This window comes from Lynx canadensis, chromosome D4 (genome assembly GCF_007474595.2).
Source record: "Lynx canadensis isolate LIC74 chromosome D4, mLynCan4.pri.v2, whole genome shotgun sequence".
In the NCBI taxonomy this organism is placed as follows: domain Eukaryota; kingdom Metazoa; phylum Chordata; class Mammalia; order Carnivora; family Felidae; genus Lynx; species Lynx canadensis.
Window position 1 is genome coordinate 44,730,061 of NC_044315.2, and position 16,027 is coordinate 44,746,087.

At 40.7% G+C, this 16,027-nt stretch overlaps 1 protein-coding gene across 3 annotated transcripts in view; it reads right to left on the minus strand.

Moving 5' to 3' along the window:
- The window catches only part of MLLT3 (MLLT3 super elongation complex subunit), a 287,962-nt gene that overhangs the window by 61,890 nt on the left and 210,045 nt on the right, over positions 1-16,027 (minus strand). For all 3 annotated transcript variants that reach the window (XM_030292885.1, XM_030292881.1, XM_030292883.1), the window contains one exon: positions 14,993-15,700. In XM_030292885.1, the coding sequence (XP_030148745.1) occupies positions 14,993-15,700 (708 nt within the window). The remainder of the gene's footprint in view (positions 1-14,992; positions 15,701-16,027) is intronic.

Consider the following 16,027-nt stretch of genomic DNA (forward strand, 5'->3'; position numbering starts at 1 on the left):
GGGATGATACAGCCATTGATGTAAGTGGGGTGTTCAAGTCCCCTACCAATATTGTATTGTTGTCAACTTCTCCAATTAGTTATGTTAATATTTGCTTTGTACATTTTGATGCTCTGATGTTGGGTGCATGTATAAATATTATATCTTCTTGTTGGAATAACCATCACTATGTAGTTCCCCTATTTGTTTTTTATCACAGTCTTCGTTTTAAAGTGTATTTTAACTACACTAAAGTAATTTTAGCTACAATAACTTTCTTTTCATTTCCAACTGCATGGAAGATTTTTTTCTCATTCTTTCACTTTCAGTCTATATATGTCCCTACTTCTGAAGTAAAACTCTTCTAGGCAATATATAGATGTCTTTTTTCTTCAATCTACTCAGCCACTCAATATACTTTCATTGGAGCATTTAGTCCATTTTTACTCCCACTTCACATTTTGTTTTTTGAGGTCATATTTTATTTCATATTTTATGTAGCCCTTAACTATTAGTTTTAATTTTACTACTTTTGTCTTTTAACCTTCATACTAGCTTTGTAAATGATTATCCATTACCTTTATTATATATTTACCTTTTCAAAGGAGATTTTTACTTTCATATGTTTTGTTATTAGTTTGCTATTAGTTAATTGTTATTAATTCTTTTCAGCTTAAAGAAGTCTCTTTAACATTTCTTGTAAAGCCAGCTTAGTAGTGACAAACTTCTTTAGCTTTTGCTTGTCTGGAAAACTCTTTATCTCTCCTTCAACTCTGAATAACCTCTCTGAGTGGAGTCCTCTTGGTTTTTTCCTTTCGGCATTCTGAATATATCATGCCATTCTTTTGTGGCCTGCAAAGTTTCTGCTGCAAAATCTGCAGACAGTCTCATGGGGTTTCCTTTGTATGTAACCGTTTGTTTTTTCTCTTGCTGTTTTTAAGATTCCCTCTTTAACTTTTGACAGTTTGATTATCATATATCTTGATGTGGCTCTCTTTCGGTTCATCTTAGACATCTTATGTCTGTTTCCTTCCCTAGGTGAGCAGAGTTTTCAGCCATTATTTCTTCAAGTAAGTTTTCTGCCCTTTTCTCTCTCGTCTCTTCTAGGACCACTATAATGCAAATGTTATTCCAAATGATGGTGTCCCACAGGTTTCTTATCATCATTTAAAAAAAAATAACTTTTCTTTTTTGCTGCTCTGTCTGATAAGTTAGTTTCATTGCTTTGTCTCCCAGCTACTGATCTGCTCTTCTGCTTCACGCAGTCTAGTGTACATTTCAATTCAGCTATTGTATCCTTCAGCTCTGTGACTTCTGGTTGCTACTTTCTTATATACGCTATCTTTTTGTTGAAGTTCTTGCTGTGTTCATCCATTCTTCTGAGTTCAGTGGGCATCTTTATAACCATTACTTTGAATTCTTTATCAAATAGATTACTTATCTCCGTATCATTAAGGTCTTTTCTGCCTTTTTCTTTGATTTGGAACATATTTCTGTTTCCTCATTTTGCCTGACCTCTGTGTTTGTTTCTACGTACTAGGCCAAATAGCTACCTCTCTCAGTCTTGAAGGTGTGGCCTGTGTAGGTGATAAACCTTCTTATTCAACATTGCCCTAGCTCTTGGTTGTCTCTCAAACCTTTGTGATTGTCTAAACTGCCGGATTTATTCTTGATATGTCCCTATTGTTGAGGGTGTGCCATGAACTATCAATGTTCCAAGGGGAGGAATCTCATTCAGCATCTAGTTTCAGGCTGATTGGAAAACAGACCTTCAGGGACAAGCTTTTAAAATATGCCAATATATACAGATCTGTGGGGCTGCAACTGTAAACCCTCCTGGCTTCAAGACCAGAAGATCTGGAGGAGGTGTCCCCCAGGTGCAAAAATGAGGGCTCCAAATAAATGTATAAGCTCCTTTCTGGGGGGTCTCATTGAGCTGTAGTAAGGCCGAGGGGGGTTAAAAGAACGGTGTCTCTCTGCTAATGTTGCCCGGAAGTGCCTCCTTAGCCTCTAGATATATGGGAAACCTGAAGCCTGTCTCTTAGGTTGAGGCTCCATTCTAAGTAAAGAGACCTTTTTCACTGGAAGACTGGGGTTGTGTTCAAGTCTGCTGTCTGTGCAGAGCCCTGGGGGGTGTAGCCTCCCAAGAACGGTCTGATTATTACATTCCCGTGGAGCTCAGGAATACCAGCCCCCGTGGCCACCAGGGTCAGGTGATCAAGGAGCATCCTTTGTGTGGACTGCACGTGCCCGCTGGATTTATGTTGGCATAAATATATGAAGGTGGGACACACTTGCCAGCTTCAGAAAGGCAGCAGCAAAATGTCTTCACTGTGCACACCGGCGGACTTCTGGAAAACAGCAGGACAGTGCCCCTGGCTTTGGGGTGGGAGCGGAAGAATGCCATGACCACGCATGCTCACCTGCCCCAGGCAAGGAATGGGGGAGTACTCCAAGTGCCTGCGCTCTCCCGCTTCAGCAAGGCAGGATAGTGCTGCAGCTGCGGGCCCCCACCGGTCTTAGCAAGGCAGTGGGAGGGTGCCGCAAGGGAGCTCGCTGACCTGTGCTATCAGGGTAGGCAGAGAGGGCAAAACCAGTGTCCCCGAGTGCCTCCATCTCCAGGGAGAGTTTCAACTGCCCCCTGCCCCTCTGGCAAATACTTTTAGATTGGCAAATGAATCTTCTTCCTATATAGTCTAGGCACTTTTCAAACACTATTTCTGTTGGGTCCCAGAGTGAATAAAACCACACGTCAAGCCCTTTCAACGGGGACTCTCAAGTTCCTACGGCACTTCAGTCCCTTGGATGTCAGCACTGTTGGTTTTCTAAGCCAGACGTTTTAGGGGCTTGTCTCTCCAGAACGGATCCCAAGAGTTGGGTAACCTGATGTAGAGCACCAACCCCTTGCTCCTCCAGAAGAAGAGTTGGGGGGGTGCCTGGGTGGCTCAGTCAGGTAAGCGTCAGACTTCGGTTCAGGTCATGATCTTGTGGTTTGGGAGTTCGAGCCGTGCATCGGGCTCTCTGCTGTCAGCATGGAGCCCACTTCAGATCTTCTGTCTCCCTCTCTTCCTGCCCCTCCCCATCTTGTTCTCTCTCTCTCTCTCTCAAAAATAAATACTAAAAAAACAGAAAACAAGAAGTATTGGTCTGGTGAGACCCCTCCCTATTGTGTGTTGCTGCACCAGGGGTGGGGTTTTGGTGAGACCAAGTGTCTGCCTTTCCTACCCATTCTGATGTAGTCATTTCCTCTCCTGTTCTGGAGAAGCAGTTCATCTAGTTCTCAGATCTTTTTTTTTTTTAATCTTTAATTGTTTTTTTATTTAACCCAGTACAGTATATAAAAATATCACTTCAACATGTAATCAGCATACAGATATTATGATGTGTTTTACACTCATTTTTTTTTTAATATATGAAATTTATTGTCAAATTGGTTTCTATACAACACCCAGTGCTCATCCCAAAAGATGCCCTCTTCAATGCCCATCACCTACCCTTCCCTCCCTCCCACCACCCCATCAACCCTCAGTTTGTTCTCAGTTTTTAAGAGTCTCTTATGCTTTGGCTCTCTCCCACTCTAACCTCATTTTTTTTTTTTTCCTTCCCCTCCCCCATGGATTTCTGTTAAGTTTCTCAGGATCCACATAAGAGTGAAAACATATGGTATCTGTCTTTCTCTGTATGACTTATTTACTTAGCATAACACTCTCCAGTTCCATCCACGTTGCTACAGAGGGCCCTATTTCATTCTTTCTCATTGCCATGTAGTACTCCATTGTGTACATAAACCACAATTTCTTTATCCATTCATCAGTTGATGGACATTTAGGCTTTTTCCACAATTTGGCTATTGTTGAGAGTGCTGCTATAAACATTGGGGTACAAGTGCCCCTATGCATCAATACTCCTGTATCCCTTGGGTAAATTCCTAGCAGTGCTACTGCTGGGTCATAGGGTAGGTCTATTTTTAATTTTTTGAGGAACCTCCACACTGTTTTCCAGAATGGCTGCACCAGTTTGCATTCCCACCAACAGTGCAAGAGGGTTCCCGTTTCTCCACATCCTCTCCAGCATCTATAGTCTCCTGATTTGTTCATTTTGGCCACTCTGACTGGAGTGAGGTGATATCTGAGTGTGGTTTTGATTTGTATTTCCCTGATGAGGAGCAATGTTGAGCATCTTTTCATGTGCATGTTAGCCATCTGGATGTCTTCTTTAGAGAAGTGTCTATTCATGTCTTCTGCCCATTTCTTCACTGGATTATTTGTTTTTTGGGTGTGGAGTTTGGTGAGCTCTTTATAGATTTTGGATACTAGCCCTGTGTCCGATATGTCATTTGCAAATATCTTTTCCCATTCCGTTGGTTGCCTTTTAGTTCAGATCTTTTTCAGAGGTAAACAGTCCATATGCAGCTGTAGATTTGGTGTGTTCATGGGAAGTGGTGAGTTCAGGGTTTTCCTACACCACTATCTCGTGGAAGTCTGAACCTACCTTCCTTCTGCGTGTTCTTTGTGAGTATAACTGTTTGATGATGTAATACAATAAATGGGACCTCTCAGAGTAACACTGTTACTGTTACTTCATACCCTAGCATGAAGTACAAGAAATAATCTAGCAAGATGGTAAACTGGTGAACAGTGTCCTTGGATAGACTCTAAGGTAGCATGGCTTTTCAATACTTTCTACAATTCTACTTAGTAGAGAATAATAGCGATGCACTGGAAGTATCAGCTGATCATCGTTTTGGAAATCACAGCCAGGTCTTCTTGTCTGCCATCATTCATGGCCAAGTATTCCAGTATTATGGCTACATCTTATTTCTTATTCTCCCCCTTTCTCTGAACTGTGGCACTATTAGTGAGTCAGGGAGGAAGCCGGATGGTGGGAAAGCTAATCGTGCCAATTAGATTTTTTTTCTCGAAAAGGGTTCATCAGTACCACAGTGGTTTTCACTTGATGTGATTTTCCTCTCAACAAGGTGTAATTGGTGATACGGCACCAAAAAAGCATGGGCTTTGGCAGTAGTGAGAACTGGACTTGAGTTCTAGCTCTTCCACTTCCATATCCGTGAGATGAGAATGAAAGCTATCGCACACATTACATGGATGAAAAAAGAGGCCATCAAGTGCAACTGCTCGGGACACCCCTCGCAGCAGTAGGGTTCGATAAGGCTTCCTTCATTCCTGACAAACCAGTGTGATAAATTAATGGCAAGACTCGCTTGTAGGATCTCTCTTCACTTTCAGTGAGGATAACACAGAACGATCTACAGTTGCCATTAGCTTTTTTTTTTTTTTAATCAAGTTGTTTCCTCTACTCCTCATCTCCTCTTCCTCATGCCTTTTGTTCTTCCAAGCTCAGCCTCAGTTCTAATTTTGTACCATCTGTACCATCAGGTACAGTGTTTATATACACAAGTATCTACCACATAAATATTTTTGAACGTTCTTGAACATCACTCAAGTAATCAAAGAATAATTACAAACAAACTTGTTTAGAAGGAAATGCTTGTAGTTACTCAAAGTCACATGGTGGTTTATATTTAAAAAAATAAAACAGCCACAAAATAAAGCAAGGTTCAAGAATTAAATTAAAAAAAAAAGGTATAGTAATTATAAACACTGAAGTCCTAAGCCAGGGTACTCTAGTAATTTTTTTACCTATTTATTTAAAATAACATCTTCCATGCTCACTGACTGGAAGAACTGATGTTGTTAAAGTGTCCATACTACCCAACACAGTCTACAGGGTCAATGCAATCTGTATCAAAATACCAAGAGCATTTTTCACAGAACTAGAACAAATACCACTAAAATTTGTATAGAACTACAAAAGACAAAATAGCCAAAACAATCTTGAAAACAAACAAACAAACAAAAAACTGGAGGTACCACAATCTTACCTTTCAAGATATACTACCAAGCTGAAGTAATCAAAACAGTACGGTACCAGCACAAAAATAGATACATAGATCAATGGAACAGAACAGAAAACCCAGAAATAAACCCACACTTCTATGGTCAATTAATCTATGACAAAGGAGGCAAGAATATGCAATGGGAAATGGTGTTGGGAAAACTGAATAGCTAAATGCAGAAGAATAAAACTGGGCCCTTTTCTTATACCACACACAAAAATAAACTCAACATGGATTAAGGATCTAAATGTGAGACCTAAAACCATAAAATTTCTAGAAGGAAACATGGGCAGTAGTTTCTTTGACATCAGCCGCAGAAACATTTTTCTAGATACGTTTCCTCTGGCAAGAGAAACAAAAGCAATATTAAACTATTGAGGCTACAGCAAAATAAAAAGCTTCTACACAGGGAAAAAAAACCACCAACAAAACAAAAAGGCAACCTACCGAATGACAGAAGATATTTGTAAATGATATATCCAATAAGGACTTAATATCTAAAACATGTAAAGAACTTACACAACCCAACACCAAAAGACCCCAAATAGTCCAATTAAAAAATGGGCAGAGGACCTGAATAGTCATTTCTCCAAAGACGACACCCAGATCACCAACAGACACATGAAAAGATGCTCAACATCACTAACCATCCAAACAATGCAAATCACAACCGCAATGCAATATCACCCCACTCCTGCAAGAATGGCTAATATCAAAAACGTAAGAAACAAGTGTTAACAAGGATGTGGAGAAAAAGGAATGCTTGTGCACTGTTGGTCTAATGCAAACTGGTGCAGCCACTGTGGAAAACAGTACGGAGGTGCCTCAAAAAGTTAAAAGCAGAACTACCCTATGACCCAATAACTCTGCTACTGGACATTTACCCAAAGAAAATGAAAACACTAATCTAAAAAAGCTATCTGCACCCCTCTGTTTACTGCAGCATTATTTAAAATAGCCACGATACGGAAGCAGCCCAGGCTCCGTCAACAAAGGGTTAAAGAAGATGTGGTGTGTGTACAGAGTGGAATATTAATCAGTCATAAAAAAGAACGAAACCTTGTCATTTGCAACAACATGGATGGCTCTAGAGGGTATTATGCTAAGTGAAATAAATCTGTCAGAGAAAGACAAATACCATATGATTTCACCCATATGTGGAATTTAGGAAACAAATGAACAAAGGAAAAAAAGAGAAACAAAAAAAGCGGGCTCTTAAATACAGAGAACAAACTGGTGGTTGCCAGAGGGGAGGCGGGGGGGGGGGGCATGGGATGAAATTCGCAAGGAGGATTAAGAGTAAATTTACCACGATAAGGACTGATGTACAGAATTGTTGAAGCCCTCTGTTGTACACTTGAAACTAATATAACATGGTATGTTAATTACACTTGAATTAAAAAAATGGTTATACAGGGGTGCCTGGGTAGCTCAGTCAGTTGAGCATTGGACTCTTGACATCGGCTGGGGTCATGATTTCACGGTTTGTGGGTTCAAGCCCCATGACGGGCTTGCTGCTGTCAGCGTGGAGCCCGCTTCGGATCCTCTGTCTCCCTCTCACTCTGCCTCTGCCCCACTCGCACTCTCTCAAAAATAAGTAAAACATTTTTAAAAATGGTTAAATAGTATCACATCACATCTGAGGACCCCATACGTACATTTTCTCCCATGACCAAGAAAAGCAAGGAAATTCCTTTTCTCTGTGTCAACAATTCTGAATATTTCTCCCTATTCCAGCGCCCCCACATCCCTATCCTCTGTATCCTCAGAATTCAAAGGCAGTTTGTTGTCTCCAAACACTTTAGTAATGCTGTTCCATTTTCTCCTAATAGAAGGATCTTTGACTTTATCTGGGAACATCTCACTGTGCCATCACCTTTAGTGACCTAAAGTAGCCTCCTACGGGTGATTTTTCTTTGAGGACCTTGAGACTGCCTTGAAAGTTTCCAGTCATAAATCGTTACCCACTGAGAACAATTTCTCAGACTTTTCTAAATAATTACATAGACTCCAAAAGAAAACCATCCTCTACCTATGCTGTTGTGTTATCTTGTCTCCTAATTCAAAGAAAGCGCAACCTACATTTTGAAGGACTTAGAGACACTAGAAATGAAATTACCGAACACAACTACAAGATTCAAAGGGAAGTGATCTTCGAACTGTAGGACACCATTTGTTATTTGGTGGCACCTTCTGGGAAAGCTTGATATTGCAGCTCAGCTCTGTTAAACATAAATCCCTCGCAAAAGCAAGTGGGAAAATTCTGGGGGCAGGGAAATAGTGATCATATAATAATGTGAAACCCAGAACCACGGGAGTCTGTTGTACTTGAAGCAAGCGTGTGTAAGAAGTCAGAGATCCCTGGACGGTTTACAGCTCTTCCCTCCCTGTGTATGCCAAATCCAGCGCTAAGGACAACCTATCACTTCCTGAAGACTGTTGGTAAAAGTCCAAATCAATAGGTAGGTCAAAGAAACATGATTCATAAATGGAACAAGAACATTATACCAAAGGCTTTCACAGCACTGATGCCAATGTCATGAAGCACATCTCTGCGTATGTAATATGAATCCACGGGAAAAAATGATCTGCTTCGCTCCGGAAGCCCTCGAGTGTGCTCCTACCAAGTGGGATCAAATCCTGGCTCCACCACATGGCAACTGTGGCCAAAGCTCTTTCAGTCTCAGTTTCCCCATCTATAAAACGGGGATAATAATACTACCTACTTCCTAGTTTTCAGGATTAAATGAGTTAAAACAAGTCAAGTGCTTAGATGGGGGATGAGCACATAGAAAGCACTCAAGGAATGTTCAACTACAGGCATCCCAATGGTATGGTAAAGCTGGCCATGCAAAGACCATGTTGGATCACATCTTTGATTTTGTGTCTAAAGATGACAGATGAGACAATTAGGTAAAGATCATGGGCCCCAGAGTAAGAAACAATAGTGCACTGAAGAGGCAATGCAGCTCTCTTGAAGGAGGCTCATGGAATTTTTGAGACGTACAATTCAATACAAGGAAAAATGCTGAGTTTTGGCAGTTATGGGTAACAACAACTCTGCAATGATAGAATCCCCTGTCTGCTCAAGGCCCTCGGCTACCTAAGGGCTTCTAACAAATTATTTAGTTTAAAAATTGTGGAACAATTTAGGCTTAGTATGATACCCAAACAAGGAAGAGAAGAAGCCCCTAACTCTGTTTTAAGGTAAAAATCTCCCTTTTGACTACTCCAAATCCTTTTTTGGACTAAGTCAGGAATGTGACTGAGTGAATGAAATAGCTGATTCGCTGGACCATACCCACCCCTCTACCCGTTCACATATGACATAGAAAACAAGCAAAAAAGCAGCTGAAAACAAGGGCAGGTGAAATATCTCCATGCACTCAACAAAGTTAACTTTCTTCCTATTGTTTTAATCAAAGTTCCACACTGAGCTGAATCTATCAGAGGAAGGATTGCAACCCTTCAGGTATGTTTACCTCCAGTTATAAGATGCAGAGAACAGGAGTCCAGAACAAGAGCCCCCCCCCCGCCTCCCCCTCCCCCCCCCGCCCCCCAGAGGCAGGGCTGCCCTTTAATGAATGGCCTCTCCAGCTGCTCACTCACTATGCTTACAGACTTTACAGCTCTTGCATGTGCTGGAATTACAAGTCATTAAAAAGCCACTTTGAAAACACAATAAAGACCTTCTTCTCTGACTGCCACAGCCTTCCATCACATAAAAACCTAAGGCCAATGCTTCAACAACAGGACGTTTACTGCCAGCTCCAGACAGTTTAAGCAGGGCAAGGAACAGGGTGGGGTGGGAGGAAATGAGGCACAACAAAAGAGGGGAAGTTTCTTTTTCCTTCTTCCTTTTTTTCTTTTCAAAAGAAATTTCTGCTAAGGTGGTTTGAATTCTTTATCCTGTATCTGAACCACCACTGGTAAAATGCTACTATTAGAAGAGATTTCATCTCTTTCCCTCAAGAAGATTTTAACCAAGAAAACAACGTTGGTAAAACCAAAGTATCAAAGGACAGGATTATAATCTCATTCCTCACATGGCAGGTTGAAGTGTGTAACATTTTACCCAAATGCACCCTGCCCATTTTCAAGGAAAGACAGTGAAAACTCTTTACGTCTGCACTTTTAAATCACAATTAAATCTCTACAGAACAAGGCAAAAGCAACGGCAATGATAAGGAAATTACTACCAAAACCACATCTGATTATAAATACTTATTTCAGTTTTATTTTACTCTGTCCCCCTTCTTCTCTGCTATGAATACCAAACTCCCCCATATCACAAAACATGATCAACCCAATAGATTTCTCTTCGGAAGCTGAATTAAATGAAACACAAAACCTAGGGAAATACAGGAGGCATGATAGATAGTTGGGCTCTTTTTAATTGTCAATTAACGTGTAAACAAGTTCATGTAAACCACAATTATAAACTTTAAGTTGACAAGGATACAGACCTTCACCCTTCTAGCTGCTAGACATTGATTACATGTCAATCACTAGTAAGGTTACTTTCCATAAATGACCATCATGACCACAAGGTGATAATTTCCTAAACCAAGAATAGCCTTACTCTAACGGGAAATACGGAGGTCCTTGAAGGTACAATATTCTTAATGCTAACATTTATGTATATAGCAAAAACACACTCTTACCATGTTTCCTGTATTTGCTAAATGCTCACCCGCTATAAACCACTCCCTCTGTCTCCCTGCAGCTCTTTAATTCTGTCGGGAAAAATCACCAATGGATTTTCATTTGACCATATTAAATTTCTTTAGAAAAGAACAAACATTTCCGGAATTGCAAAACGTATTTAAAAACGACTCTGTGTAACATTAATAACAATCCACAGAGAAGTCATTTCTTAGGACGTCTTCCTTTAATAGTAGCAGCAATAAAACAAACAAGCAAGAGCCCACCTAATACAGTGCTAGGTATGTCCTTGTCCTTTACCTATTTGAAGTAAAAAGCTCAAAGATCCTGGGACACTTTTTGGCTTAACTTTTGATTTAAAGCTTTGATTTAAAGCCCTCTAATTTTCCAGTCACCGTGTAACAAATGCGTACCAATATCAAGGACATATACCTTCTCAAAACAAATTTCAGAGCACCATGACCTAGTATTTTTGCCCCTTTAAAACATATAACCCAACTCTTGAACAAGGACACTAGAGTTTTACAGTATTTCTGAATATCAAAAAATCTCTTTCAAAGCTGTATGTTATAAAGGTTGCCAGAAGCTACATCACACATATCATAGTTAACTAGCATTTTTTGGTTAATGTGCTCATAGGTGCTTTACCGTTTTCACAATAATCCTACATAGTAAATACTATCACGATCTCCACCTTACAAGAGAATTAACTAAAATACAGAAGGTTAAAACATTTGCTTAAGATCACGGGAGGAGCTGGGCTTCAAACCACAGCCTGTCACCACACTACAAACTCCTAATTGTTTGCTTACTTGACTACCTACCTACCTGGCCTGCCTAACCAATTAACAAATAAGTGATCCTTCCAAAACGACATGTAGGAATACAAAGCATGGATGTACTTCTACTTTTCTATGCGAAGTATATAAAAATCTTAACCAAGAGGAACCATATGAATCAACAATCTAAGTAAGCTTCCAGTAATCAGTAATAGCACTGATTTTATTTTTATATAAAACCTGAATCTAACTTAGTTATGGAAAAGCTTCTTTAAAAAGTTCTTCCTTTTAGGGGCGCCTTGGTGGCTCAGTCAGTTAAGCATGTGACTTTGGCCCAGGTCATGATCTCACAGTTCATGGGTTTGAGCCCTACATCGGGCTCTGTGCTGACAGCTCAGAGCCTGGAGCCTGCTTCAGATTCTGTGTCTCTTCTCTCCCTGCCGTTCCCCTGCTCACACTCTGTCTCCCTCTTTCTCAAAAATAAATAAAATATTAAAAAAATTTTTTTAAGTTCTTCCTTTTACTGTAACTAACCTGTACCCAGGTAAGATGTTTACAAGCTTACCAGGTAAATAATCTTTTCTTCCCAGCCCTTCCTAATTCTTCATACTCTTCCAATTTCTTTTTGTCTCTTTCTTCTGTTTCAAAGACCATGATCTCTGCCCATTGTGCCTAAAATTACCCACGACCCTATCTGCCATAAATGAACACAAATCTGGTTCATATTCAAATAATAAAGCTGGAAAGGATGTTAGAGAGATCAGATCATCTTACCACACTTACTCAGATACTCACCACCAGGATATTACAGTATGCCCACTGAAGTCGGGCCTGTCCCAAGCTATCAAATCTGTTACTGGCCAAGGGAAAATCTGGGCTCCTCACTGCTCTCCATTACAATTGTCTCCCATTCCTTCTGTCTTGCCCACAGTGGGAACACCAGGTAGGAAGAAGGCCAGACAAAGGTGATCTCTACTATTGCATACAGGGAACTTTAGCACCTCCCTTCCCCTCCCTCCCTCCACCACCCTCCCCTTATCTTCTTTGTTCACAGAAAGGTCTTTTGAGTCATGGCTTATTTGGAACGACTTTCATCAATTTTCTTCGGCTCCACCACCTGCATTTAGAGAATCAAACCAACAACAGCAACAATAAAAGCACTACTACCAGAAAACTGATAAAGAAAGGGTATCTGTTGGGTTTTATACCCAAATAATATCCAAAAGCCTTTAGAGACTTTCTCTATAATGATGTGCAGAACCCGTTACAAAAACTCCTATAACAATTACTGGATATGTGATTCTCCTATGTCATGAATTGTTGTGAAAATTTGCTCCCTACTGTAAGGAATTAAGATTCTAACTCTTTACTCCAAAAGATTTTTCAAATTATGGCTTAGGATTAATACACCAAGTTGAACATGAAGTTTATGAAAAGAAAAGTCATATCTTATAAATCATATAGAAAAGGGAGGGAGCAAGAGACAAATAAAAACAAAAATGCACAGAGTTATCTAAGGATGATGATCATCTGGGCCAATTTCATGTAGAAAGAGGTTTGCTTTAGGAATGTCGTTTAATCAGCTAACGTTCAAGAAAGATGCCTTTCTGACCATAACCTACTATAAGAAACACACACAGCCTATGAAATAGAATTTTTACAAACCATTACTCACCCATGCTGATTACAACGTATTCTGATTTTTTGTAAACACTGGTGACGACATGCTAAAATGGTTTCGTGGCTCACCACTGAATCCTAAGCCACAACTGGAAAACCTCCGTTCGAGAAGAGTCACAACACGTCAGAATACGGAAAGACTAAGTGGCTAAACCTGACAATCTTGATAGACTAATCACACCCCAAGAGGATCAATGGACATCATAGGGTGATTTGAAATAAAAGTCAAACATACAAAAAAACTTTCCAAGTAACACCTAATTGAGAACAAGTTTTGTATTAAGAGGAGCCTAAGTCCGCCTGGGTGGCTCAGTCGGTTGAGTGCTGGACTTTTGGTTTTGGCTCAGGTCACTATCTCACAGTTTCATGGGTTCAAGCCCTGGGTCTAGGCTCTGCACTGGCAGCTCGGAGCCTGCTTGGGATTCTCTCACTCTCCCTCTCTTTCTACCCCTCCCCTGCTTGTGCTGTCTCTCTTTCAAAATAAATGAATAAACTTAAAAAAAAAAAAAGAGGACCCTAAGTAAAAAGCACAAGAGGAAAAATAAATGCTTGACATGTTGGCACAAACCCATTAGTTCTCACTGGTTCAATAAACTATTGCTCTAAAACATTTACCAAACACTGGAACAAATTACCCCAATCTCTTGTATTTTATATGCTACTGTGCTCCTAATTTGATCTTCTATTACAATTTCAAGATTAGCTATGGAGGGTAGTGGGGAAGGAAGTAGTCTCTGGACAACAGGAGATCGGTTGTGACTCCACGTTGTCACCCCAGCTGCCCTACTACCCAGCGCAAATGCAGAAGACAGAATCTGCTACGAAGTCCCTCCACCTCCGCCAGCACTCGAATTAGGAACATGTGTATGGTGAACCCGTGGGACAGAAAGAGAAATAGTCTCAAATTGCCAGCAATTTTTAGCCAGACACCTTCCTTGACCATTGTCTAGAAATACTGACAAGCCAAAGTAAGGAGATTATTTGGACTGGTCAGGACTAATAAGTAACTTAAAAGGGCTAAAGATTGTTTTTTAAAAAAAGGGGAATTTGACTTCAAAGTAAATAACGTTCATTCTCTAGAACTGGAATGGAATACTATTTCAAATACTAATAGTTCTGTCACTGGAAGCATAAGATTTCTTATACTGGCGAGAAGTTAGAATAGATAGCGTGAAACCCCCTTCCAACTCTGAGAAATCTGCAGTTGTAAGCTTAAATCTCAACATCAGGTAACGGTTTGGAGGGGCGTGAAATGGTCAGATGGTCTTTTAGGCATCCACAAAAGTTAATCCCACCCATCAGCAAAAACAAAGATCACATACCCCGACCATGGCCCCAAAGGAAGGAAAAAAAAAAAAACTTAAGTGGTTCTCTTTCAAAATACCACCACCGGCTTTCACAAGCACAAATATGTGTCAAATTTTACCAAATTATACATTTTAAATCTATACGGTATATCGTTATATCGATTTTGCCTCCAGAAAACTTCTTAAAAATACTATACCAGCTTCTCATCTCTGTAAACAAATTACTTCATAGCATTGATCAAAAAGATCAACGTTATAGCTGCACCCCAATATTTTCTAAATTTGTCTTTTAAATTTATTTTCTCATATATTCAAGTTTTATCGCATTCTTCTCACTTTCCTAAATCAGCAATCATGGAAAAGCACAGTAACTAAGTGCCAAGAAGCATCTCAATTTTCCTGCTGCTATTCAACACAGCCCATTATTACACTACGGAACGTATCTTTCCTTTAACAATTTCCATCACAGTCCAAATGTCTGCCGATTCTTTAATGATTTCATTTCCTTCTTTCCATTAGTTAAGGAAATTCATCTCTAGGCCCATCCATGCTACCATTTCACGGGTCGGCTGTCAGTTTCTTCCCTCATCCTTTATCCTACAGCCATCTGAAATAAAATCTGAAGGCTAACATGGGAAAGGAGGGAAACCAACAAGACTACTCACGTCAGATTTGGAGGACATGTTCTCCTCCACGTCGGAATCGTTGGGATCCACGATATCATCAAACGGTGGCAGAGTCGATTTCTTCTTCTCTGATGTCTCACTTTCGATTTTGACCTTTCCCATCTTGACATGAGATTTATCTTTTATCTGTTTTTTGTCAGCAGAACAAGTGAGTATCAGCGGTGGCGCGCTAGAAAAACTTTTAAATAAAGCCTCTGAGCTACTCTTTTTCCTTTTTTTGGCTGAGAGTTCTTCGGAATCTGCAATGGGGGGCCTTTTACTAGGAGCCTTCTTGTCTTGCTGCCCACTGGTGATCGTGAGTAAGTTACTGTCTGGTTTTGGCTCTTTTGACATGGGTTTCGGTTCCTTGAAGGCCATCTTAGGAACTATTTTTTCTTCTTTCAGTGGTTTATTTTCTTTGGGTTTCTTAGAGGATTCTTTGGAAGATTTGTTGTGATCCCTGGAAGGTTCTTTGAAGGCACTTTTATGTTCTCTGGAGTCTTTAGAAGGTTTTTCCTTGTGCTCCTTCATTAACTTGTGAGGCTTTGAAAAACTGGTGCTGCTGCTGCTGCTGCTGCTACTGCTGCTGCTGCTGCTGCTGCTGCTGCTACAGCTGCTGCTGCTGCTACTGCTGCTGCTGCTGCTGCTGCTGCTGCTACAGCTGCTGCTGCTGCTGCTGCTGCTGGTATGAATGCTCCTGTTCGGGTCCTGCAGAAAGGGGAGAAGAGAACGCAACTCAGAGCTCCGGAGCAACACGGAGTCGCCAGCCGGCTCCCCCGCGCGTTGCATCCACATACAAGGATCCTTCTTTGATCGCTCTCGAATGCATTTTCTTAGACACCAATCAGCACAGTGCAACAGGTGGGGACAGGGTGTGTGAGGAACACAGGGAACGAGGGCCACTGTGATCAAGGGGTTTAACGAGGCCAGCTGCTCTCCTAATCACGAGAAGCATGGCGTTCTAAACATTTCGGTTGGACAAATGTTCGCGGAACGCCTGTTCTAGGAGACACAAGGAAGGATGGCACATGGCCC